This window comes from Leopardus geoffroyi, chromosome C3, assembly GCF_018350155.1.
Source record: "Leopardus geoffroyi isolate Oge1 chromosome C3, O.geoffroyi_Oge1_pat1.0, whole genome shotgun sequence".
Lineage (NCBI taxonomy): Eukaryota > Metazoa > Chordata > Mammalia > Carnivora > Felidae > Leopardus > Leopardus geoffroyi.
This window is the reverse complement of record NC_059338.1, coordinates 144843346-144870205: the sequence shown is the minus strand read 5'-3', so window position 1 is coordinate 144870205 and position 26860 is coordinate 144843346. Positions and strand designations below refer to the sequence as shown.

The 26860-nt window shown below is 40.6% G+C and overlaps 1 protein-coding gene across 3 annotated transcripts in view; it reads right to left on the bottom strand.

The window, feature by feature from the left end:
- Positions 1–1910: 1910 nt before the first annotated feature.
- BPNT2 (3'(2'), 5'-bisphosphate nucleotidase 2) overlaps positions 1911–26860 on the bottom strand; it is a 37120-nt gene continuing 12170 nt past the window's right edge. Inside the window, exons 2-6 of one of the 3 annotated variants that reach the window (XR_006706692.1) lie at positions 21376–21538; positions 20152–20247; positions 9476–9637; positions 4367–7994; positions 1911–3775 (exon numbers count right to left, since the gene is read on the bottom strand). Coding sequence is in view for 2 of the 3 variants with exons in the window: in XM_045455184.1 (XP_045311140.1) it covers positions 7723–7994; positions 9476–9637; positions 20152–20247; positions 21376–21538 (693 nt within the window). In the remaining variant the exon portion in view is untranslated. Of the gene's footprint in view, positions 7995–9475; positions 9638–20151; positions 20248–21375; positions 21539–26860 lie in introns of all 3 variants that reach the window. The other 2 variants (XM_045455184.1, XM_045455185.1) reach the window with 2 other exon arrangements.

Sequence of the window (26860 nt, the reverse complement as noted above, 5' to 3'; positions counted from 1 at the left end):
TATGTAGAATTTAAGAAAAAAAAAAAAAAAAGAAGAAAAGACACAAAGTGAAAAACAGACTCTCAACTATAGAGAACAAACTGCTGGTGACCAGAGGGGAGGTGGGTTGAAACAGGTGATGGGGATTAAGGAAGGCACTTGTGATGAGCACTGGGTGATGTATGGAAGTGGTGATTCACCATATTGTACACCTGAAACTAACATAACACTGTATGTTATACAGTATGTGTTATACTGGAATTTAAACTAAAAAAGGATCCTTCCAGCTCTAACATTCAGTGTTTCTTAAAAACAAACAAAAACGGGCAGAGGAACTGAAAAAAACTTATTACAAAGAAGACATACAGATGGTCAACAGACACATGAAAAGCTGCTCAACATCACTAGTGACCAGGGAAATGCAAATCAAAATGAGGTATCACTTTATACCCGTGAGAATGGCTAATATCAAAAGACGTGACAGCTGTTTGTGAGGATATGCAGAAAAAGGAACCCTTGCGCATTGTCAGTGGGACTGTAGATTGGTGCAATAATTGTGGAAAAAGGTACGAAGATTCCTCAAAAATTTTAAAATAGAAATACCATATAAGCCAGTAATTCCATTATTGAATATTTACCCAAATAAAAAGAACACAGTAATTCAAAAAAATACATGCACCCTTTTGTTTATTGCAGCGTTTTACAATAGCCAAGATGTGGAAGCAACCTAAGTGTCCATCAATAGATAAATGGAGTAAGAAGATGTGGGGTATGGGTACAACGGACTATTACTCAGCCATAAAAAAAGAATGAGATCTTGCCATCTGTGACACCATGGACGGAATTAGAATGGATCATGTGAAGTGAAGTAAGTCAGATGGCGAAAGACGGACACCATATGGTTTCGTGTGGAATCTAAAAAACAGACAAGCAGAAACAGACTCATAAACATAGAAAACGAATGTGATTGCCAGAGGGGAGGAGGGGTGGGAGAATCGGCAAAACAGTGAAGGAGAGCGGGGGGTACAGGCTTCCAGTTATGGGCTAAGTCACCAGGGTGAAAAGTACAGCAGAGAGAACACGGTCAAGGGTATTGTAACAACACATGGTGACAGGCCGTAGCTATGCGTGTGGGTAGCACAGCACTATGCAGAGGGTTGTAGAATCACTGTTTTGTACACCTGAACCTAATGTAACATTGTGTCAACTATCCTTAAGTTTCTGTGCTTTCAAAATGCTCACATTTTAGAAACAATTTTAAAAATAATGGCTTATATTCCAATTTTTTTCTTAGGATGTAGAATTCTCATTTTTTAGATGAACAAACACTATGTTTCTGATACAGAAGTCGAGGATGTGAAATCGTCGAATTCATAACATGAGGCTAATGACTTCTTTGTATCATGTCGAAGACTCGAGGAGTACAAAAGCCTTGGAGATCTTTCTCATCGTGTGATTTCTATCACTGCCTTCCCACAATTTTGTTGTCTTTGCTTCTTTTGCTCTTTTTCTATCCTCCCTCCACCTTAAACACATCTATCGGAGAATGCGAGTTACACTTCCGTTATGGCTATGTTTGCCTTGTATGCCCCTTTTCATACAGACGCCTTTTCTGTACCCGGTGTGAGAGGACCGAGAATCCCGGAAAATTAAGTGTTCAAAAGCAGATGCACTCATAGAAAAAGCAGGACAGACGGTTCTAGGGGCTGAGGGGAAGGGGGCATAGGGAGTGGCTCAATGGGTAGTTTCTGCTTGGGATGATGAACGGCTTCTTCAAAAGCACGGCGGTGGAGGTTGTACAATGTTGTGAATGTATTTAATGACACTGAATTGTGCACTTACAGATGGTTAGAACGGTAAATCTGTGGATGTGTGTTACCCTAGTTTAAAAACAGAAAGAGAGGAAAAAAGCAGGTGCAGCACACCATCTCTTCCAGACATGACCAATTTATTCAGAAAATTCAAATTTCAGTTTGGCAACGTATGTTCAGGGGCAGAGAGTTTGGGATAGTCATTTCGTTGGAAGCAATCACATTTTCTAGAGATAAACGTCCATGGGGTAGCATCTGAAGGAAAGAAAGCAAAACTTTTAAAACTAATTTAGTGCGTGGGGTGATAATCATAAATATTTGCAGTTAACAAAACAATCAGCTTACACAAGTGAGGCATGAGAAATGCTTATGCTAGTAGTAACCCTTTATTCAGTTCAGTTCAACATACATTAAGCACCTAATTTGTTCAAGACACTGGGCTAGCTGCTGGGGCTGAGGTGGAAATACAAAAATCACCAAGACATAATCCCTGTCCTTAAGAAGTTTACAACAGCACATAGAACCATGAGTGCTACAGGTGAGGTACAAAATAACTGCTCTAAAGCCATGGAGGGAGGAGAGTTTGCTTCTCAGTAGAGATTAAAATCGGGCCCCCCCTGAAATTTGGTGGTGTGGGTGAGGCAGGATACAGCATGCCAAGTAAAGAAAACTCGGGTCTAGGCAGGTCTCGGCAACAGCAAATGAACTAGCTCCGCTTTAGGTTTAAATGTGTCAAAAGGGAAGGGGTATTCGAAGGGAAGGGGCATGTTTAGTTTAATCCTTCTCATCGACGTTAGCCTATTACAAGGAAGAGATCCACAGGAGTCAAGTCAATTAAGAAAGCAAAGTTTGAAGAGGCAGGGACATGAACAGGAAACACCATTTCATAGTTTAGTGTAAACTCAACCCCGTGTGTATACACCTCTAGTAGCTTAAGTAACATCATCAAATGGGGGGAAAAATCCATCAGGAGCACCGCAGCTCATCATGGCAGAACAGGGTGTCTCTTGTTAGACTCTACGACTAGCTTTGGTTCCTGCCAATGGAAGACGTCATGTTACACGAAAGTAGAAGTCCATATTTTACACGTGATGTTAAAGTCCTCAAACGTTACCTTCCTCACTTCAGCATAAATGATGACGAGAGAGAATTTGGGGACAGAGATGGAAGTCCCCGTAAGTAAACCGACCTAATAAGGATTTTGGCATGCTGTATTTCCTATTTAAAAAAATACAGGATGAGCACGTCCCTCCTGAATAATAACTTACTACGCATAGAACATACTCCCAAGAGGAATTCTAACGCAACGTACTACTAACCAAACATCGCAGTTTCTGCTTTTGTGATTTACACAAATTACCTTAATTATAATACTTTAGGGAACATGTACAAACCCAGTATGTAACGTTTTAATATTCTTCATCAGCTTTCACTTCTAAAAGTTTGGCTTGTATTATCTCAAAAAAAAAAAACAAAACAACAACAAACTACTTATAAACCTCATTTTCCCACAGAATTAATTCACCATCCAACTTTAAAAATAAATGTTTTTTAAAAAGAAACCAACAGTAAATTGGAATGCTAACACCTGCCAGGTTTTGATAAAATGAAAATAAACAACTCACATAAACAGCACCTCATAAAGCCAAAACCTTCTTTTGAAGTACAAAGTTCAATTCTTGTCCTCTTAGTAACTGCTAATCGGAAGCTCCCCCCCCCCATCCTCCCCCCTTCAATCCAGGAACTGTTCTGGTTTAAGTCACGTGACACACAGTATTTTTTTTTTTTAGCATCAATAAATTATTGATATGGTACCACGAACAAATAGCTAATTTTTAGAAACCAAAGCAACTCAGAGGACTAGCAGAACAGATACAATAGCACACTGAAATGATTTAAAAGTTAAATAAAAACCAAAACGTACCTTACCCTGGTCTTGTATCTATTCAAATGAAAAAACCAAAGGATGAAGTATCATTTCAGACCTATATACATCAAGATGCCAGTTCTTATAAAAACGCACTTCAGTTGTAAATGCTAGATTATGCAAAAATAATTTTATATCAATTGTATTTAACTTTAATGAATTTTCCCCAACTCTAATATTAAAAATGTTAAAAGAACTTAAATTTTAATGGCAAAAAGTTCCTATTTTCCCCATCTATTAAAAAAAGATTTTGTTTTCCCTTATTAACATACAATGCCCTATTGTTAAGGCACAACTTTTTTTTAGGATAAAAATGAAACCGTAGAATAGGTTTATTTTACACAACAGTTACAAGACAGACGTTTTGTAGGCATATACTGAAAATAATGCATCTTAAATTCAACCCGGATCAAAAACGCAAAATCGCCGTTTCTATCCAGGACCAGTCAACACCTAGCCAACGCAAACAGCTGCAGCTAGAATGATCCAAGCGGTTTCTATTTTTAACCTGCCAAAGATTGTCTCCAGAAGGCCATTTTCAAGGTGTTACCAAGGAGAGGCAAGCTGGATGTTTTCTTTTCTGGGGAACAGGGCGTAGGGGCACCCCAGCTCTCTCTACTTATGCTGGGCTATCAGAGAGAGTGCTCACCTTCCAAGCCCGAGTAAGATCCAGTTTCTGAGCATCTGAGACCAGGGCAGAGCTCCCCATCTCTGGGGGCAGATGTTTGCGGCCACCCTCCCCTCCCCTCCCCTCCCCTGGACGCTTGTTGTTCTTCCGGACTCTCTTCTTAGCCGCCGCCCCTCCCCCCCTTCTTCTGACCCAATTTGCACAATATTCCAAGGGCACACCCCGCAAACGGAATTTGCACAATTGTTGCTTCAACCACATCAACCAAAGCACTTCTCAGCTTCATCATACAGCCATAAATAATTCACTTGAATGCGGATTTAAAATTGAGAAAAACCACTAAAATTGAGGGAAAGAATTTTGCCCGGCAACTGAATACCGGACAGAAATGATCCGTCTCGCAGGCTCTCGGTAATCTCCGCTGAAATAGGGACAGAAGTGTGAAAACGAACAGGAAAAGCAAGTTTTCTTAATCAGGCCTATATACCTACTTCTCGTATTGACTGCATTTTCCTTCTGTCAAGAACGGATCTGAAGAAATGCTCCCTATAGACAGAAGCACCGGATTAGCCTTGACAGGGCGGGTCTTTGTGGTTTTGAAGGTGATCTTCCCTTACTTTTTGAGACGTCTCTGAAAAGTAACGGTCAACCAGAACTCTGACAAGGCTTCGTCTCCCTGGCTGGGAACTGACCTAGCGTCTCCGTTCTACCTGGAGATCTCAGCAGCCAACCTGGAGAAAAGTAGGTCTATGAGAGAATTCAGGGGTTGAGCGTTGGGGAAGAGTGCTGGTCAAGAAAGAGGGGCAGAGAGCGAAGAACATTAAGGGGCTGAGGGCATCGAGAACTAGGTAAAGACCAAGGGCAGAGGAAGGGGACGGCCGATAAGTACTGAGGTTACTGGCGTCCCTGTTTTTACTAAATGTGATGGGTAAAACTCAAATTTTAAGGGAACACTGTGCTCTCAATGAGGGTAAAGATAAAAGAAAGAGAAGGCCAGGAGTCAGGGAGGTTCAGGGTCAGTAAAAGTTAAAACTCTAATTATTGTGCTACATTTTAGAAGTGATTTTATTTCTGTAATTCTGGGAGATATTACATGTCTTACTTATTCATGGTGTTTCACTGGTATGTTCTGGCACAATGTCTCACATAAATAAATATAAACACTGTTCTTTGTACTTCTATTAGTTCTGTAATGTAGACTGACTTTTGGAAACAAAAGCAAAATTTGAAAACGAACTCTCTATGAAAGCACCTAAAAACCATTAGTAATTAGCCTCTACCCAATAAGTTATACAAACAATGCATTTAACTGCCAGCCAGTATCTTAATTTTTGCACACAAGCCCTTCGCAAGTCATTATCTACATGCAGATTAATGAAATAAAAAATAAAACCAAAGCAGTCATGCTTGCTAATATGAACTAGTTTCATTTCCATGAAGTTAGAAAGTTTCCGTCTATTGCTGAAAAAAACAAAACAAAAACAAAAACAACCAACAACTCCCAATCAGACACCGGTTCCTAGTATGCCGGTCCTGTTTCCCCATATTTGACACATTAGAATTAACTGCTTCTACCACGGACTCTGGAAATAAGACAAGCCTCTGCCATCCCTCCTGAGAAAAAGTGTTCTCATTTCATTGCCAAGTAGGAAGGTGAGCTCTCCGATTTTCTGTTCTGAATCCCTAAGTCCTGTTTAAATACCAAGTGTCCCGACTACCAAAACGTTGCATGAATTTTCATTGAACAAAATCCCACCTATTGAGGCCCACTCCACTCCCAGACTGATGACCAGCTGCTGGATATTGAGGAGAAACACGTGCATCCTACTGGATTCAAGTCCCTAATGAGGAAGTAAAGGGCTTTGGAGACCGTGTAAAACGCAGACCTAAAGTTGTATGCACATGCCACCAGATGAGGATGTCCGTTCTTTGGTCAATTTTACCTCCAAGATAGGAAAATAAATGGAAAGCTATTTTAAAGAAAACAAAATAAGCCATCCCGCCCCCTTTTATCAGAATGTTATAAAATACGAAGTCACATGAAATAACGGTATTTGTTTACAAAGTTTCCAGATCTCACACTGAGAGAAATCCGGCATCCCCAGGAAAGACAGTTCACAAAGTAAGGGGCTAATTATAGTGACTCAGTGAAGACTCAACTGCCTTTCTTCCAACCAGATTCCACACACCGAATTTTAAAAAATTAATCAGAAAGTAACATTAACCATCATTATTTTAATCTGAATGGAAACTTCAAAGTATCTTAAAAGTTACTACCTTGAGAGTTTAGTTAGGTTAGGTGCATTTATTAACGGTAAAAGCAACCAGAAATCATTCTTGGTAAGGAGAGAATCTCTACATTCAAACCTGGCAAATTGTTTAAAAAGTACTAAAACAAAGTTTTTTAAAATAACGAAAGCTAGCTTAAGCCATGTAATTATCAAATAAGTCAATTAATAGAATCATTTATATTCTTATAGTGCATCATTTATCCCTAATGAGAAAATGTACCAAAATCCTAGTGCTAACCCTGAAACCTTAATCCAGACCTTATGAGTTAAAACTAAATGTTGGTCAGGAGGGAAAGGATGGAACCATGCACTGTCCACAGAGCAAACGAAAATCAATAGGAAGATAGCAGAAACGGTGAACCCAGGGGTACAAATACACTGTTTGGTATCAAAAGAAAACAGAACAAAACAAAACACACACACGGAAACTACAATTACAACTCAACCGTCAAACAGCTATATTCTCGACTAGCTGGTGAACCTGTTATTAAAATTTCAAAGAATGAAAACAATTTCAGCTTCTTCTATTTTAATCCTTAAGAAATATTCAGCAACAGATAAATAGAGCATTTGTTGCATATTAACGAATGTGTGGCTGCTTGTGCTTTCTATCTGCATTAGGGGTAAAAACCCCCAATAACTTTATTTTCAATGAGATACAATTGTAAAGTAATTATTAAATCTACACAAAATCAATCCTTTCTTCAGCCCAATTCTATATGAAAGTACGAACAAACAGTGAAGGTTCGTGATGTTGTGTGAAAATGGTGACTCAGAACAATGTACTCAGCTGTAGATTTTAATTCACAAATATATATATATACATATATATATATATGCGCCTTGTGTATGACAACTGTACGAAAATCGTCTCAAAAATAAAGACAATACTTGAGACACGAAGCAACCCATTTTCCCTGATCTTCCATCCTATTACAGGGAAAATAAGTCTCTGATGCTTCATAAATACTTTAGAAAGTTCAGGATGGCCTTAACCATGCATAGTCTGCACCGATGCTTTGAAGCCCCTGGCGTTTCGGCGGACCGTTCAACTTGGGAAGAACTGTGACCTGTAATCAGCTCTGCTTATTTATGTCCTGTCTTCTCTAGATCTGGCAGTTTTCTGACCAGGGCTTGGTGGTTCATTCTGATGCTGGCAAGGAGCCCTCCTTCAATGCCGTCGGACCCAGTGTAACTGATTTCTTCACCACTCAGGGTAGTCATATGCCCCCCAAGGGCTTTTAAGATGGCGTTGCCAGCACATATATCCCATTTTTTGATGTATGTCACATGGATATACAGATCAGCTTTTTCTTGACTCTTATCGGGTACATCCAAGAGTGCTAAGACTTTATAACCTAAAAGATGAACACAGAATTTAAGTTACTGTTCCCAAGATTTAAAGAGAGTAGCTTCCTGTTTAAGAGTACGTTGTTAAAAGTAACGGCACAGGACGTGAAGGAGTTCTTTTGACTGTGTTTGCAAGGGCTAAGTCTAAAATTATCTAAAAATAGTTTTGTTCTTTTTATTTTTATTTTTTTTCAAATAACAGCCAGACATTAAACCCAAATGAGCAGAAAATATACTGCAAAATAACTTGCGAAGCTATTCTTAAATGTAACCAAACACACGTCTATAATCTTTTAAATTTAAATCTACTTTGTGGTTGTTTTCTATGGAATGATACATACACTATGTCTCATTTCCTATGGAATACTACACTGAAGCTAAATCCATCTAAATACCCACGAGCACTGGATTTGAAGGACCGAGCACTACAATCTGGAGCCCTTATTGTAATGAGGCAAAGTTTTTAAAAAAATAATATAATAAAACACACAGATGAAACCAGGTCCAGAATCTGGTTTATCCCATTCCCACCAGGTATTCTGAACCTTACCTTTCCTAACCAGCCTAACAGAGAGCTTATAAGAAAACAATGAAGTCATATTAAGTAAGGTACCTATATGTAATCACTAAATTAAAATTACTGGGCTTAAAAGTTAATCGGCATTACTTTTTCCTTTATTACTGTGGTGAAAAGGTCTTCAAACACACCTTTCTGACCACAACGTGTTACTCATTGGAGTTAAAACACTTCTGTCCTATTCGATGGCACTCAAAACAAGGGGAGGCAAACGGCCTATGAGCCACATCCAGGCCATGTGCCGGTTTTGTAGAACCCTAAGGCTACGAATGGTTTTCTGGATTTTTAAAGGGTGCCAGAAACCCACACATCCAAGAGGGTCCATATGGGGCTCGTAAAGCCTTAAACATTTATAGCTGGCCTTTCAGAGAGAGGAAGCCGACCCCAGATCAGTAACTCAGGGAATAAAACGGTAGAGAACGTGCGACGAGCTGGGTGGCCACCAGACTCGGGCTCGCCCCGGACACGAAGGCTGAAGAGTTCAGAGGTGTCGAAAGTGACCCGCGGATCAGCCACTGTAGGGACCCTCGTGATGACGCCTGGCATCATTCTGCCACACGAAGCATCGGAATGTGCTGGATCTCCCCTCTCCTCACAGATACTCCTGCAGCGAAGCTCCCAGCGCAATGACTTATGCCACTGACGTGAAGATGCCGCCTCAGTGTTCGAGGAGCGGGAGTCACCGGGCTGAGACGTGCCGCTACCGTTGACACCATGGCTCATACGAAGGCACGTGTGACTGAGATCCCACCCCAGACATTACCAAGTAGGAGACCAGGCCTGTCGGGAGAGCACGCGCTCTATCCTCCCTTTTCTTCCCGAGCACAGGGCAAGCGAACCTTCCTCCTGACAGAAGCCCTGACCGTGCTGGGGACGCGGGGCACCGGCGCCACAAGGGGGGTAGGAACATACCGGCACCACCAGCTGGGATAATGGTGGTCTGGTTTCCAAAAGTCTGAAGAGCAACCTGCTTGACCATTCCTGAATGGGAGCGTGACACAACGATCCTCGGGGTCCTCTCGTTGTAGGAAGTGCGGGCTTTCACGTTGGACCCACCATCTACCATGGCCCAAGCTGAAAAGCAAATATAATACCCATTAACAGCACTGAAGCTTTTTGAAACTAAAACTCAACGTACAAAGGGTTGACTGTAAACATATCCTTTTACACAGAATTGCTTGTATTTTTTTTCCAAAACGGAAATATTTTTTTCTGAGAACCAGAGTAATATTTAGTTTTTTTTTTTACACTAATAGGCAAATATGAAGACCAAGTTAAAAAAGGCCATGTAATCCTGCCCAACCAGAGACAGTGGCTACTTAAGACTTGACTTGACGACACCCAGGTTCCAGAGCTCCTTGTGAGCTGCTCAGTGCTCGCTGGGATTACACCCCAATCTCCCCGTAGCTCGGCCAGCGTCTTCCCCTCCCCTACACAAATAACTCTTCGGGAAACATCCTGTGTGCTCATCTCCACGTCAAAAGTCTGGCTCCTGGGGAACCCCACCTGTGACCACCTAGGACATAAGCAGCAAAACTAGTTACCCTGGATAATTAACAACTTAAAACAGGTTTTGCTCCTATACTACCTCTATTTCTGATAACGTTCGTAGTTTCAATTCTTCGCATATTGGACCCATCTCCTAAGGGAGCTTTATAAACATAAGGCAGCTCAAGGGGGGAGTTAGGGTTACGTATCTGCTTTGTCGGAGGGCGTAAACAAATGCTCTAGATTTCGAAATAGAACAGGAACTTATAAGAAGGTGAGGAGACCCTCGAGATGGCTTGAAATGTTTTTCTAGGCTTGCAAGTTTTCCTCAGTGACTACCAAGCTATACAAGAGGACGGACTTACTCAGAATCATCCCCATTAGCTTGGTGCTCTAGCAGTCACTCACCACAGGGAAAAACAGTCCGCCGTGGCTGCATGCTGTCCGGACGACAGCAGCTGCATTACCACTTACTCCCGGCGGCAGGAAAACATCAAAAAAGTGAGCGGAGTCGGGGTTTCTGAGTTCCCCGAAGATGATGGAAGGCTCTTGGACTCCCGTCACACTTCTTTCTAAAAACCACACACAGCGACAAGGAGGGCAAATACGAACACCCTTCCTCAACAGCTAAGGAATCAGTAGAAGACAGAGACTGGTCACAAACGCAAACTTCGGAGAAAGAAGAGAAGTAAACACTGAAGGTCAGCAGAATGAGTGCCGCGGCTGATCCCAGGGTGGGGACTGTGGCAGGAGCTCCGGACATGCCAAGAGGTTGGAGGACTCTCGGTGGTGGGAGAAGTCAGAGAACAGCGGCCGGGATTTCTCCCCAGAGGGAAAAGGTCCCATCTGAGATGAGAAGTCCTGAAAGCGGGCCTGAAATGTGGCAAGAGAGCGGCGACAAGAGGAGGCCAGGAGAAGACACAGAGCCCAAGTGAAGTCCTGAGGGCACCCAACACCTATTGGGACGTGGCTCCATGAGTGTCTCCAGGAGAGACAAAGACGGGAGACTGCAAACAGAACTAAAGAAAAGGAGGAGTTGGAGATAAGGGCCCTCCTGAAATAAGAAAGCAGAAGGGTGGAAACAAAACAAGATGCCTGCTAACCAAGATAATGTCTTCCTCACCCTAACGGAGAAGAAAGCTCCTGGGCTGAGAACCACCCAAACACCTTCCCACAACTCCGCAACGGCAGTGCCGCGGCCCAAATGGCAATGAGAAACGCGGACTACTGCAAAGTCTGCTGAAACCAGAAGAAGAAAACACAACGAATGAAGGTCGAAACGTTCCAGGCTACTTGAAAATGCTCATAGATCACGCAGAATAAAACGGTAACACAATATTCTAGAGAAGAAAGAAAGAAAGAAAGAAAGAAAGAAAGAAAGAAAGAAAGAAAGAAAGGCAACAAAAAAAAACCCAAAAGAACACCATGGAACAAGGAAACAACTGAGGACAGGTAGAGAAGTAGGAACGTAGTGAAACGAAATGGGCCCTCGCGTAATGCGGGGAAGAAATTGAAAACGACAACAACAACAACAGAAACACAAGATGGCTGAAGACTTAGCCCTAGATGGTGGGATATACGGAAGGGCAACAGCGTGGCCCAAAATCAGAGCAGGCAAGGAGGACGGCAAAGGATAAGCGAAAACGAGAAAACTGATTAAAGGGACCAGAGGGAAGGCGACACACAGACGTCAGCGGAAGAAGAGTCAGTATATACATATTAGCAGGTCTCTGAAAAAGGGAACCAGGAGCCATGAGATAGAACCCGTTGTAAAATTACGGTCCAAAAGATGGTGCCTGAAAGAAAAGAGGACCAAAATGTCCACACGGAGAGACACACTGTGTAGACATCTGCCCAGAAACCCAACTCTGTATCTGACATCTATCAGAGTTCTATTATTAGACTTTCGAGATAAAGTTCCTTGGCACTCCAGGCAAAAATACCAAGCTCCTTACAAAGGAAAGAAAATCGGATTATCGGCTTCGCTGCCAACGGGATTCAGCATGCACCCACACGGATATTAATCAGTTCAATATTTTCTACCAGTAACCAAGAGAAAAGAGTGCAGCGGGGGTAAGACAGTGTCCTACTAAAATTCATGCCTGCTACGAACCTTTGGAATGTGACCTCATTTGGATACAGGGTCTTTGCAGATGTAATTCAAGTCAAGGTCACACTGGATTAGAGTAGGCCCTAAATTCAATGACTGGTGTCCTTACAAAAACAGGACACACATACCACAGACTGAGAGAATGGGAAGGAGGAGGCATGGAGTGATGGGTCTAGAAACCAGGGCACCTAGGGATGTCTCGTGCCACCAGAAGCTAGAAGAGGCAAGGGAAGTCTTCAAGAGGGAGCATGGCACTGCTAACAACTTGGTATCAGACTTCTGGCCCCAAAACTGCGAGAAAATAAATTTCTGTTGTTGTAAGCCCTCAAGTTTATGGAAATTTGCTAGAGCACCAAAGGATAGAGGGCTAAACCAAAGAGTTTGGAAGTAGCTGAGTCTTTCATGTATCAAGGCTACAGGAAGAGCTTTTAACACGTTAAGAACTCAGATAATAGGAAGGACAGCTATGTGCTAGCTCTTCTGAAGTAATCCATTAGAGGATGAGCTTTAGCCAACTGAAGGAGGACTGAAGAACACTCAGCAAAAGCACTGTTGGTCAGCACTGAATAAATTTAACTGGGGATTTAAGAGGAAACCAAAGACAGGAATAAAGGTTTCGGAAGAATCAAAGCGTGTAAATGATTTGTGTGTAAGAATCAAAGTGTGTAAACCAATCAGAGTTGATTGGTTAGAGTCAAAGGATACCATGTAAATCTAAAGGGCTGAAGAGCAGAAAGACACAGGTCGAAAAAGCTACGACTGACTAAAATAGGATGGTAGTCAAGGAGGCTAAAGGAAGCTAATTTCTTTGTTGCTCATAGGGGAGACCCAACGGACGATACCTAAGGACCACATAATGAATGGCATTTAAACAAAAAAGTTGTATACAAAGGTATTTTAATAAAGAGTAGGCAACAAAAAGAACAAATTTAACTTAAAAATAATAACTGTAGGTTGAATCACACTGATACATAAAAATCCATGAGATGTCAAGGATATTAAAAAAATAAAGGAAAAATCCTGCTCTTCCTGGAAAAAATAACATCTATTTCCGCTGGAGGTCATTTTTACCCAAAGTCCTTACTCAGAAATTGGTAAAGAAAAAAAAGTTAACTATGTATTTTGTCTTTCTAGTAGGAACTACATTTCAGGATCAACAATTCCAGTTGATGAAATTGCTCTACACACGAATTTTAGTTTTGAAAACAGTTTTTTTGAAAAAACACACAGAATTAGAAAATTCCATTTTACATCTTTAACAGATCTTTTTTTAAAAATGTTTATTTATATTTGAGAGAGACAGACAGAGATGTGAGCAGGGGAGGGGCAGAGAGAGAGAGAGAGAGAGAGAGAGACAGACAGAATCTGAAGCAGGCTCTGAGCTGTCAGCACAGAGCCTGACATGGGGCTCGAACTCATGAGCTGTGACATCATGACCTGAGCCAAAGCTGGACATTTAACCAACTGAGCCACCCAGGCGGCCCACAGCTTTAATAGATCTTAAAACTATTTTGTGAAAGGCTTAACGGAATCCTGATCTCAAAAGGTGCCAAAGTATTTCTCCAGACTACCTGCTGGTAGCCAGAGAATAAAAATAATTTATAGCAGATCTAGTCATGACCACTTTAAACATCTTAGCATCACTAGTAATGAGACGAGATAGGATACGTCATGTAAAATGATGCAGCAGGAAGTACATGATGAGTATCTACAACGTATTGACAAAAATGCCAACCTTAAGCCAGTCAAGGCTTCGGATCTAATTTGCACTTTAGAAGAAAAAGAATATGAAAAATAAACAAGTTAAAGGACACCCCGAGCAAATAATCAGAGAAATCCAGAGAGCAGGACATTATGTAACAAGTAATTTGATCTCAACAAGTAATGTCACAGGGAAGAACAGGACTAGAGGTTGTTCTAGATTAAGAGAATTTAGCAACAAAAAAATGCATGTCATGAGACTGGATCTTGGTTTGAAGTAACCAGTTGTGAAATCCACTTTAGTAACAATTGAGGGAAGGGGTGCCTTGGTGGCTCAGTTGGTTAAGCATCCAACTCTTGTTTTCAGCCCAGGTCATGATCTCACAGTTCGAGCCCCAAAGAGGGCTCCATGCTGACAGTGTGGACCTTGCTTGGGATTCTCTCTCTCTCTCTCTCTCTCTCTGCACTTCCCTTACTCATGCACACACTCTTACTCTCTCTCTCTCAAAATAAATAAAATGAAATGAAATGAAATGAAATGAAATGAAATGAAATAAAATAAAATAAAATAAAAAAGAAAAAACCAGGGAAAATAGGAGTATTGGATCAATTAGGGAATAAATGCTAATTTCAACGTTATATTAACAGAACTGTTATGTAGAAACATGTCCTTTTTAGAGATGCACAGTGAAGTATACAGGGATAAAATGTCATGATCCTTGTAATTTTCTTTAAAGCACATGAAAAAAAAAAAAAAAAGGAAGCAAACATAAAAATGTTCAACTGTTAAATCCAGAGGAAAGAGCATGTGGAAATTCAGTACAATTTATGCTTGTTTGAAATTATTCATAAAAGTTAAAAAACGAGAAAGAAAAAACAAAAAAATTCTCTAAATTCTTTTTATAAATGATCAAAAGCCATGGTTCTGCTAAGAAGTGAATTTACAGTGCTACATCTCTAGAGGTCAGTATTGTCTAAGAGAATAAAGACAGTATCTCTTGTTGAGAGTATCAGAACAATTTAGGTAAGAATTACTAATTTAATTTTTTTTTTTTCAACGTTTATTTTTTTGGTGACAGAGAGAGACAGAGCATGAACGGGGGAGGGGCAGAGAGAGAGGGAGACACAGAATCGGAAATAGGCTCCAGGCTCTGAGCCATCAGCCCAGAGCCTGACGCGGGGCTCGAACTCACGGACCGCGAGATCGTGACCTGGCTGAAGTCGGACGCTTAACCGACTGCGCCACCCAGGCGCCCCATTTAATATTTTAAAAATATACTTCATGTTACATAATCTCAATACATTCTCTTATAACACTTCCACGGACAAATTATTTCAAGCACTTTAAAAATTCAGTAGGTGCTTAAATAAATGATTGTTGGTGAAGAGCTAATCATGAAAGGGTAAAATAGCAGCTAAAAGAATGGACTCATTCTATCTGTAAGATATGCTAAAAAAAAAAAAAAAAAGAAAAGAAAAGAAAAAAAGAAAAAAAGAAAGAAAGAAAGAAAAAAGCCCAGTGGGAGATAAAAAGTGGTTGGTACTTTGCTAACACAGACCTCAGACATTGTAACTTCTTTCTAACAGCTACAAATTTCCCCTGCGTGGATACACTACACTTACACATTTATACATTAATGTAATTTATGCATTTATGTAATGTAATTTATACATTTCTGTTAAAATACTATGCAAGTATCTGTTGCTTCTAAGAATTTCAAAGGCGATGAATTACTTCTAGCTAAGCATGATAAGGATTTGGATCAGTCTGGCTCTGACTACTGCCAATAACAATACTATCTAGCTCCCATTAGAGTCAAGTGTAGCTAAATTCTGGTAAACATTGAATACTTGACAGTTGGTACTCTGCCAACATCAATACACAGGCTGGATCTGAAAATAAAAGTCCAAAAAGAGGACACAAGCCAAACAAAGCTTCAATCCAGGAATAGCAGGTCAACCCGCACCTAATTAAGGACATATCGATTCTTCTGGAATGTCCGCTCACTAGCAAGCACCGTGTGTTCCAGCATACAGGGCAAGTCAGCTGCCTCACAGAAGAACAGGGCAGTTTATCATAACTTACAGGAACACTTCTGGAGCACAACTTGTTCCTAAGTTAGAAACTTCTGGCTTTTTTATTTTAAAGGAGGTAAGACTATAGGAGGAGAGGATACATGTTCTTACAGAATAAAGATTTTTTTTTTTTTATGGGCACTTTATTATTCTTATTCTCCCCTACCCCTAGAATGAACAGATGTGGAAATCAGGGCTCCAAGAATGTGAATCTATTTGCCTATCCTGTGTCAACTTTCTCTGCGTTTCCTGTATTACGATTCTTACTCTCTTTGGAGCAGCAGGCTGTCTGCAGCTAAGGGTGCCATGTGACCTCTGGCCAACGAGACGAAGAAGCAGGGGGCTTCAGGCTACTCTTTCCTAACACAGAATATCTGGGAAGAGATCTTTCGTCCCTCTTCTTTCCTCTTTCTCCCAGCCTGGAACAGAGCCATTGTAACTAGAAGCACCCATCTCCGTGAGGCTACAAACAAAGAGCCACCTTCTAAGAAAAGAAGCAAGAAGTCAGGTGCCTAAGAGGATCATAAAGCCATTGAAGCACCCTGCCCTTTGGCCATCTCACTACGTGAGGAAAATAAAACCTTTACTTGTTTACCTACTGTAATCAGATTTATTTTGTATGCAGCTAAATGCAACCCTAACTGATACAGACAGGCAATGAGGAACACTGTCAAAGGAGGAGTCCACTATACTTCAATTAAAAAAAAAATAAAGTAAAAGAAAAAAACTGAGACAGGACTTCAAAGACTTAAGCCCTGTACATCGCCTTTATATGTTTGTTTTCTCTTTTTTAAATTGGAAGTCACCATAATTCATCTTTTATACACTTTCCAGGGGTATTTTGAGTTTGGAATGAATGTCAATACATTTCATAAACTGTGAAAATACCAAACAAATATCAGATATTAATAAGGAGTAGTTAGCTTTTGCTCGAACACTTTGAACTATGTGGCTTTCATAAGAGCTGCTCAGCGTCTTTTCTCATCTATAAAAAATGGCAATAACAACACTTTGCTTTGTCGCAGAGTTATCACAAGCTTCAAATGAGAGAACTTGGGTGTATTTCAAATGGTTAAACACTATCCAAATGTTAGGAATCGTGGAGTTGTGAAAATGGCGTGATGTACTCATTTGCGTAATATTTGTCAGGTTAACTGCTCCGCCTTGAGGAACATATCAAACTTCTGAGTCCCATTTTCTCATCCGTAAGTGGGAGTATCAGTAGTAAGTGTATCCTTCCCTCATGAGTTATACTAAGTGCAGCAATACTGCTAAGTTGAGTTATGCTCCAATATCCACTCGCCCTACTTTCCCCGAAGTGACAGAATCCCTGAACTGGATGCTTGGATGCCCACCAAAAATAAAGACTACATTTCTTAGCCTCCCCTGCAGCTGGTTTCAGCTACATTTTGGTCAATGGGACGTGAGCTGAAGCGATGTGTGCAACTTATAGGTCAAACCCTGAGTGGACAACGTCCTCCACGTCTCCCTTCTGGATCCTCTGCACTGGTGGAATGTGAAAGAAGCAGGGGGCCATCCTCAGTCATGCAGAAGTGGACAGCAAAACCGAGCACAGCAAAAACGGCAAACGAGAGCAGCCTGCGTGCCCGGTCTGCCTGCATGCACGCTGTTAGAGAAGGGAGAAATCACCTATTTTGTGGAACCTCTGGCATTTTGGTGCATTTTGTTACAGAAGCCTAAATCAGCGGCCCAACCCGTATCCTAACTTACTCGGTAAGGATTAAAGGAAATATGTGAAAGCAATCCACAAACCATAAGGCAATTATATAATTTATTTTAAGGCACCCTGTCGGCAGTAATGGCCTCAATCTTTTGTAGCTCATCAAACTGTCAACTGTAAAAACTATCTGAATTATGAAAAGAAGATAAAAAGTCAAACACCACAAAGCAGATGTGGTCTTGAAACGCAGAGCCAACACTCAAGTATATGTTCAGCCTATCTCAGAGCAGCTGGAATTTGGGACACAAGGTTATTCTGCAAAGCAAATAAATGTTAAGAGTCATCAAAAATTAACCTTCTCTCCATTTCTGTCCACTTGAGAGCCAGCTTTTTTTTTTTTAATTTTTTTTTTTAACGTTTATTTATTTTTGAAACAATAGACAGAGCATGAACGGGGGAGGGTCAGAGAGAGAGGGAGACACAGAATCGGAAGCAGACTCCAGGCTCTGAGCTGTCAGCACAGAGCCCGACACGGGGCTCGAACCCACGGACCTTGAGATCGTGACCTGAGCCGAAGTCGGCCACTCAACCGACGGAGCCACCCAGGCGCCCCAAGAGAGAGCCAGCTTCTTTAGGCAGTGGCAGCCACACCACCGACATGCAGCGGAGAAGGCCAGAGTAAGCGACAGTGCTGTATGGGCTGTCGCCACAAATCACCACAAACATGGCGGCTTACGAGGAAAGAAACGTATTTTCTCACAGGCCGAAGGGCTCAATGGTCAAAATCAAGATACTGGTAGGGTTGAATCCTTCTGGAAACTCTACGGGAGGATTCATTTCATGCCTCTCTCCTAGCTTCCACCATCTCTGTGCCTTCGCCATCCCACCCTCTTATCGCGTGTCTCTGTAACCTCAGTTTCTTATAAGGACACTCTCACTGATTTAAGGACCTACCCTAATCCAGGAGGACCTCATCCCAATACCTTAATTACACTTGTAAAGACCTGACGTCCAAATAAGGTAGATTCTAAAATTCTGATGTAATGGGTTTATGTTCCCCAAAAGGTATGTTCAAGCCCTAATCCCCAGCATAGCAGAATCTGACCTTATTGGAAATGGGGTTACTGTGGATGTAATCAGCTAAGATGAGGTCATGACCGGGGAGGTGGACTCTTAATCCAATATGGTGTCTTTGTAAGAAGAGAAGCCACACAGAGCCACGGATACACAGGCAGAATACCGTGAAAAGATGAAGGCAGAGACTGCAGTGATGTGTTCAGAAGCCAAGGAACACCATGGACTGTTGTCAAACTAGTAGAAACTAAGAGAAAAACATGGAAGAATTCTCCCTTACAGGTTTCAGAAAGAGCATTTCTCTGCCAAAACACTGATTTTAAACTTCCAAGCCTCCAAAACCTGTGTTGGACTATATATCTGTTGTTCAAAGACTGTTTGTGGGTTTTTTGTGTTTTTGTTTTTATGGCAACCACAAAAAACTAACACAGGAGTGAAAATGAATTGGAAAGGGGCATTATTCGACCCACTACACTTGGTCAATGCTGGCGCTGGCAAAATGGATACTGTCACCATCAGGAACCTCATCAGAGTGGAGCCAAAAGGACTCTTGATGGGGACTACCGATTCAAAGTATGAGGAGTCCCTTCAGACTGTGAAGGATACCGCTGACACCACTGTCACCCTCAACTTGTACATCATGACAACTCATGGTGTCTTTCTGGACTTGTAACTACAGTCCACGCTATCACTGCTATTCCTAAGACCGTGACTAGTCTCTCTAGCAAACCATAGCATAATGGCTGTGCCCATTATGTGCCACAGTCGACTGGCACTTGCAAGGCTTTGGGCGAGGTCATCCCGAGCTGCACGGGAAGCTCTTTGGCACGGTCCTCCACACTCCCAACTCCCAATGTGACCATCACAGATCTGATCTGCCTTCTGCACAAAGCTAACAGACATGACCACATCAAGACGGTGGGAGAGCCAAGGGTCCAATGGAGCTCTGAATGGTGTCCAGGGCTACACGAGGATTAGCCTGATTAGTAAGACTGCCACCATGACACCATCCATTTTTGATGCTGAGGTTGCCAGGTTGCCATTGCCCTTAACCACCACAGTTTCCTGACATGACAACAGATTTGGCTAAGGCCACTGGATGGTAGATCTCAGAACCCACGTGGAATCCAATGTATATGAGCCCTGGACCTTAGCCCAGCCACAGCACAAGAGAAACAGAGAGGAACACAGCATGTGCCCAACTGGATTCCTCAACACTCTCCATCTCTCATGGTCATTCACGGTTTCTGTCCTCTAAAGAGAGTTTAGAAAGCTCTGCCTCATTACGTGTTATCGTTACCAACACCAAATCCCCACTGTATCCAATGAAAGGGTGAGGTATGGTGGGACTGACCTCAATAATTACTGAGCTACAGTTGCGATTCTGATAAGACAGTAAGTACTATAGACACATGATTTAATAACGTTAACTCTTGAGAGCTCTAGTGTATCTCTTACCTGTGTATTCAGAAAATGGCTTATGTATTACTCCTAGCACAGGTTTACCATTCACAGCCACACACACCATAGTAGTGACATACTTTCGAAGATCCTCTAGGAGAAAAAAAAAAAAACACAGAAAACAAAAAACCCCAATAACATATGTTATTATTAAAGTAAGTAATTTTAAACTTTAGTTTTAAATTTGAAAATCAAGTTAAATACTTAGAATAGTCCCTGCACAAGAGAGGCACTCACATTTATTATCACTATTATATAATCAGGCCAATCTCAGTTTAGGAAAAATTTTTATTAAAAAATCCCTCAATATTCTGTATTTCTATTACCTACTTCCGCAAAATATTTTCTAATTTCAGTTGCTATTAGACACCTAGTGTCCTCCTCCTGTTCTCCAAATAGTTACCTGCTGAGTGTCTATTATGGGCCAATCAAGGTCAGTGCTTAAGGACTAGAATACAAAGATGAAAAAGAAGAAGGCCCCACATTCCAAGAACTTATCATCTAGAAGGAGGGCACATAGGTAAGCAATTACCTTTACTATACACACCAACAGAGCAGAGAAAAAGCAAGCATTGGATATCTCAGTGTAAGAAACAAGGCAAGAGAGAGGATCCACAGAAATGAAATCCGAGCTAGGCCTAGGTAACAATACAAACAAACAAAAAAGAAAATGCGGTGGGGGCAGTAATTCTCCATGTTGCTACTTACTTACCCCTGGATGCCTACGACTTACTATGCTGAATTCTAAAGATAAATGTATATGCAATAAACCCTCAATTCCTCAAATCACGAGTAAATATTATATTCTCGCTAAATAAATAAATACCTGAATAATGTACACCTCAATATATAATAACTCAGTATGTAAACAAACACCTCAAGAAACAGGTGTCCAACAGGAACCATTTTGTTGTTGCGACTGATAAAAATGTCCTTTCACTGAAGGATCAGTGAGTGATACAGTGAATCACGACCACCAATAGGAGTATGCCATAATATAGTGGTTTTGGGGGGAGAAAAAGGTTGAGAATACCTGGGTCCATCCAAAGGTTTCACACCACACTGCATGGATCCAGCTCTCTGTCTTAAAACCTAATTGGAAAGGCTTGCGCCAAATTGGTAAAGTATTTACCCACCAAGTATATACCACCCGTCTTTGTTCTGATTCTCCAATATATAATGGCAATCTGAAGTCTGAAATGAATTTTCATGTGAAGTCACCTGTATATTCCTGTGTAGCATCCAGTGGATCGATCCAGACAGTAACGCTTTCTGCTGGTACCTCCTTAGGGGTGGCGATTTCCTTCAGGATGTCCTCAGGAATCTTACGGTCCCATATGATAACCTCCTGATCAGCTGCATCTACATGTTCCTCAGTATTTATCTGCACCAAAAACAGATGACAGCTAAAACATTTAAAAAGAAGAAATACCCCCTCAGAAAACATGAGAGAGAGAAACTTTTCAGACCGAATCACATCCACTGGAAGTCGGTAAATCTGTATGTTTATTTTGAAGCATTTCGTTACAAAACGGAAAAATATAAAAAATTCCAGCAACATCTTGCCTTCAAGTACTATTTATTTAACTTAATATTCAAGTTTAGTTTATTGCCTCAGAGAATCCAAATATAGAGAAATATAGAGAAATTAATCATCAAAGAAACAAGCTATTTAAAGCTTAATGATTTTATAAAAAACAACAGATCTAAAGTGTGAAAACAAATTGGCAATATTATGGAACACTGAACTGAACGCGGTAACTATGAGGAGGAGAAAAGTGACAATGGACTTGAAAGAAATATGCTTTAGAACAGATAATTCATGAATGCTAAGAGTCACAATGTCCTAGAAAAGTAATCATCTAAAATATAGCTTTGATCAATAGAAAAAAGAAACCTGGAAATAATGAAAACAGATAATAAGCTAGCATATTATAAAATATAAACAAGGCTGAAATGAGTAATCCAGACAGACAAAAAAGAGCCTTCTCTTCACTATACCAAAGGTAAGTCACAGGATAAAATGCTAAAGTCAAATTTTCTGTTTTTATTTACTAGGACACAAAATTAAAATATAAAATAAATCTGACTTATATAAAAACGTAAAGCTATAGGGGAGTAGAGAACCACTGCTTTCAACAGTAAGCTTCTTAATGAATACTTAAAACATACTCTGCTTTGTAAAACAATGATTTAAATTAACGTATTACAGGGCCGCCTGGATGGCTCCGTTGGTTAAACGTCTGACTTTGGCTCAGGCCATTATCTGGAGGTTGGTGAGTTCAAGCTCTGCATCTGGCTCTGTGCTGACAGCTCAGAGCCTGCAGCCTGCTTTGGATTCTGTGTCTCCCTCTCTCTCTGCCCTTCCCCTGCTCACGCTCTGTCTCTCTTTCTCTCTCAAAAATAAACAAATGCTTAAAAAATTAAAATTAATATATTACATTTATATTTACTTTTGTAAATAATGACACAAACTGTCATTAGGCAAACTGAAGAACTGACTGCATTTTAAGAATTGGGTTAATAACAGACTGTCAACTTTATTCATGTACTACCTTATCAGAAGACTTCCTCTATCAAATCATAACATCCACATGCAAGAAAAATGTCTCCAAAATGTGAATTTCCAGTAGGGATTAAGACTGAAGCGAGGCAGGCTTTTGGGTACTGTGCTTTCTGACAAGCTCCCTTTCCACAGCAGATCACTGTGTTTGTGCGGCACGTAATGGCACGCCCAGACCCCATACCACAGTGTCAGAGTGATGATAACACTGACAACTACATAAGTAAACAGTCACACACGATAAAAACCCTACAAATACCAGCAATCTCTGGAAAGTGCCTGAACTATCCCAAATTGTCGCAGAGAAAGTTAAAAACTGTAATATTCCAGAAAGAGCCACTTAAATAAAAAAAATATTTTTAATATAGTGTAAACATCCAATTCATCCATTCACTTATCCCTTTAGTGATTTAGCAAATTTTACTGATTGCCTACTACATGCCAGGCAGTTCCCAGAACCGATGTACAACGGTGATCAACTTGAGACAAAAATCTCTGCCCCTGTGCCCCTTCGATTCTAGGGAAGGAGTTAAACAAAGCACAAATGAGTGAAACAGGTGATATGCTGAATAGTGATAACAAGGAGATCTAAAATATAGCAGAGAAGCACCGGAAGCATGTTGTAGGAGAGCAGAAGGGTTACTGCTTAAGATAGGGTGGCCGGGATTTTTCATACTAGCCTAAAATTACAAAGTACCAAGTGTCCATCAACTGATGAATGGATAAACAAAATGTGGTACATCCATACAGTGGGATGCTATTCAGCCATAAAAAGAAATGAGATACAATTCATACTATAGCAAGGGTGAACCCCCAAACATTATGTTAAGTGAAATAAGAAACAAGAGACCACATACTGGATGATTCCATTTAATGTGAAATGTGTGTAACATGCAAATCTATGGAGACAGTAGATCCGTGGTTGCCTGGGGTAGGGGTGGGAACACAGATGAGTAGTAATTGGGCACAGGGATATTAGTAGGGTGATGAAAACGTAGCACTGATTAATGACAATGGTTGTACAGCTCGGCAAATCTAGTAAAAACTAGTGAACTGGATATCTGCAATGGGCAAATGATACTGGTACGTAAAATCACGCTGCAATAAAGTTGTTTGTTTTCGAAGACAGGGTAGCTAAGGCAAAGGCGGTGTTAGAGTGAAGATTTAAAGGAAGTGAGCCTCGCCAGGCATCTGAAGTTACATCCTTCCAGCCCACGGAGTAACAAATGCAAAGGCGGGAGGTGGGAGCCTGCTGGTATATTCAGAGCAAGGAGGCAAGTGCGGCCAGAGCAGAGTGAGCCCGGGGGAAGGAGCCGGAGGTAAGGGTGGCGATGGAAACCTGACGGTGAAGGACTCCGCCGGCACCTCACCGAATCAAGCTGCCCTCCATCATAACCTCTGCGAACAGCGTGCACAGCGTCCTAGCCGTTGCAGAACGCTAAGGGAGGGTGGCGAGCGTAGAGAGGCAAAGGGAAAGGAAGAAGTGAAGTCATAACATGCAATTCATGACTTACTACTGAGAAAACCCAAAAGAACTTGTAGATAAATTATAGGATAACAGAACTTTCACAGCCAAGTCTCTAGGTACAAGATCAGTATTTAACAATCACTCGCATTTTTTACCAGCAACAGATACTAGAGACAGATAATAAAAAAAAAACAGATTTAACATAAAAATGGAAGCCATTTCAACTAACAAAAGAAGTAAATTATTTGGAAATAAATCTACCCAAGATGTGCAAAAACAGTACAGAGAAAATTAAACTGTATGAAAAAAACATTAATTACTGAAAAACGACAAAGATGTCAATTCTCCCACCAGTAAACTATAGATTTAATGAAACTCCAATCAAAATCCCTATAATTTTTTTTTCTTTCTTCTTTTTTTTAAACCGCTTCTTGGAAAAAGAACAAGGCATTTTGGTGACAGGGGCAGGGGAGGGAAATTATCATGGTGGGCTGACTTTCCTTAGCAGTTATCAAGACTTACCTTAATGCCAGAATAATTACGACTGTGGCACTAGTGACATATTTGGCTTTTCCCTGCAGCTTCACTGAGAAAGCTACACATACATATCAAGTGTGATGGCTTGATAGGTGGTAAAACGATTACCACAATCAAGTTAACTACTGCATCTATCAGTTGTTTTGTGGTAAGAATGCCTAAGATCTAGTTAAGATCTACTAAAATACAGTATTATTAACCACAGTCATCTTCCTATATATTTGAACCTCAGAACTTACTCATCTTAGTCATAACCACCAGTTTACACCCTTAGACCGACACCTCCTCTCTTCCCTCATTCCCTAGACTCTGACAATCACCATTCTACTCACTGTTTCTAGGAGCTCAACATTTTTTTGGAGTTTTTTTTTTAATGGCAGAATAACATTCCATTGTGTGTGTGTGTGTGTGTGTGTGTGTGTATCTATACTGATCCATCCATCAGTACTTATCCATCATTTCTGTATTTTGGCTGTTGTAACTATTGCCACAATGAACACAGGAGTACAAGTATCTCAAGATACTAATTTCATTTAGATGGATATCCAGAAGTGGGATTGCTAGATCATATGGTAGTTCTATTTTTAATTTCTTGAGGAACCTCCATAGTATTTCCATAATGGCTATACCAATTTACATTCCCACCAATGGTATAAAAGGGCTCTCAGAATTTTCTCCACATGCTTGCTAACATTTACCTCTTGTCTATTTGATAATAGGCACCCTAACAGGTGAGGTAACATTTCAATTGTGGTTTTGATGTGTACTTCCCTGATGATTACTGATGTTGAACAACTTTTCATATAACTGACAGTTACTTGTAGGTCTTCTTGGGGAAATATGTATTCAGGTCCTTTGTCCATTTTTAAACTGGATTACTTATTCTTTTGCTATTGAGTTGAATGCGTTCCTTATAGATTTTGGACTTTAGACCCTTATCAAAATACATGGTTTACAAATATTTTCTGCCATTCCATAGGTTGCCTTTTCCTTTAGTTGTTTCCTTTGCTGTGCACAGCTTTTAAACTTGATGTCATTTTCCTTGTTTATTTTTGCTTTTGATTTCTGTACTTTTAGTGTCTTTTCTAAAAAAGCATTGCTCAGACCAGTATCAAAGAGCTTTATATCTCAGGTGTTACACTGAAATCTTGTATGCATTTTGAGTTAGTTTCTGATGAGTGAGTGGTATAAGACCCCTGTCCACTTTTATTCTTCTGCATATAGATAGCCAGCTTTTCCAGCACCTTTATTGAGGAAGCTATCTTTTCCCAGTGGTATGCTCTTGATGCTTTGCCAAAGATGAGTTAAATGTACATGTGGGGATTTATTTCTCTATTCTATTCCTTTGGTTTACATGTACGTTTTATGCCACTACCACACTGTTTTGATTACGATCGCTTTGTAATTTGAAATCAGGAAATGGGATGCTTCCGCGTTTGTCCTTCTTGCTTAAAATTGCTTTAGCTACTTGGGTCGTTTGTGGTTCCACGTGAATTTTGGATTATTTTATCCCATTTCTTTGAAAAATGCCATTGGGATTTTGACAGGGGCTACATTAAATGTATACATTGCGTTGAGCAGTACGGGCAGTTTAACAATACTAATTCTTCCAATCCAAGACATGCAATACCTTTCTGTTTATTTGTGTCTTCAATTACTTTCATCGGTTTTTGGTATACAGGTCTTTCACCTCCTTGGTTAAACTTACTCCTAGGTACTTTATTGTTTTTGATGCTATTGTAAATGGAATGGTCTTCTTAATTCCTCTTTCAAATAGTTCATTGTTGCTAATATATAGAAATAATACAGGGGCGCCTGGGTGGCTTAGTCCACTGAGCGTCAGACTTCGGCTCCGGCCATGATCTCATGGTTCATGAGTTCGAGCCCCACGATGGGCTCGCTGCTGTCAGCTCAGAGCCAGCTTCGAATCCTCCGTGCCCCCCCCTCCTGGCCCTCCCTACTCATGTGGTCTCTCAAAAATAAATAACACATTTAAAAGAAAAAGAAATAATGATTTTTGTTGACTTTGTATCCTGCAACTTTATTGAAGTATTAATATTAGTTGAACAATATTTTGCTAACAATATATTAGAGTTTTCTTTCATAATATCATGCCATCTGCAAACAATTTTACTTTG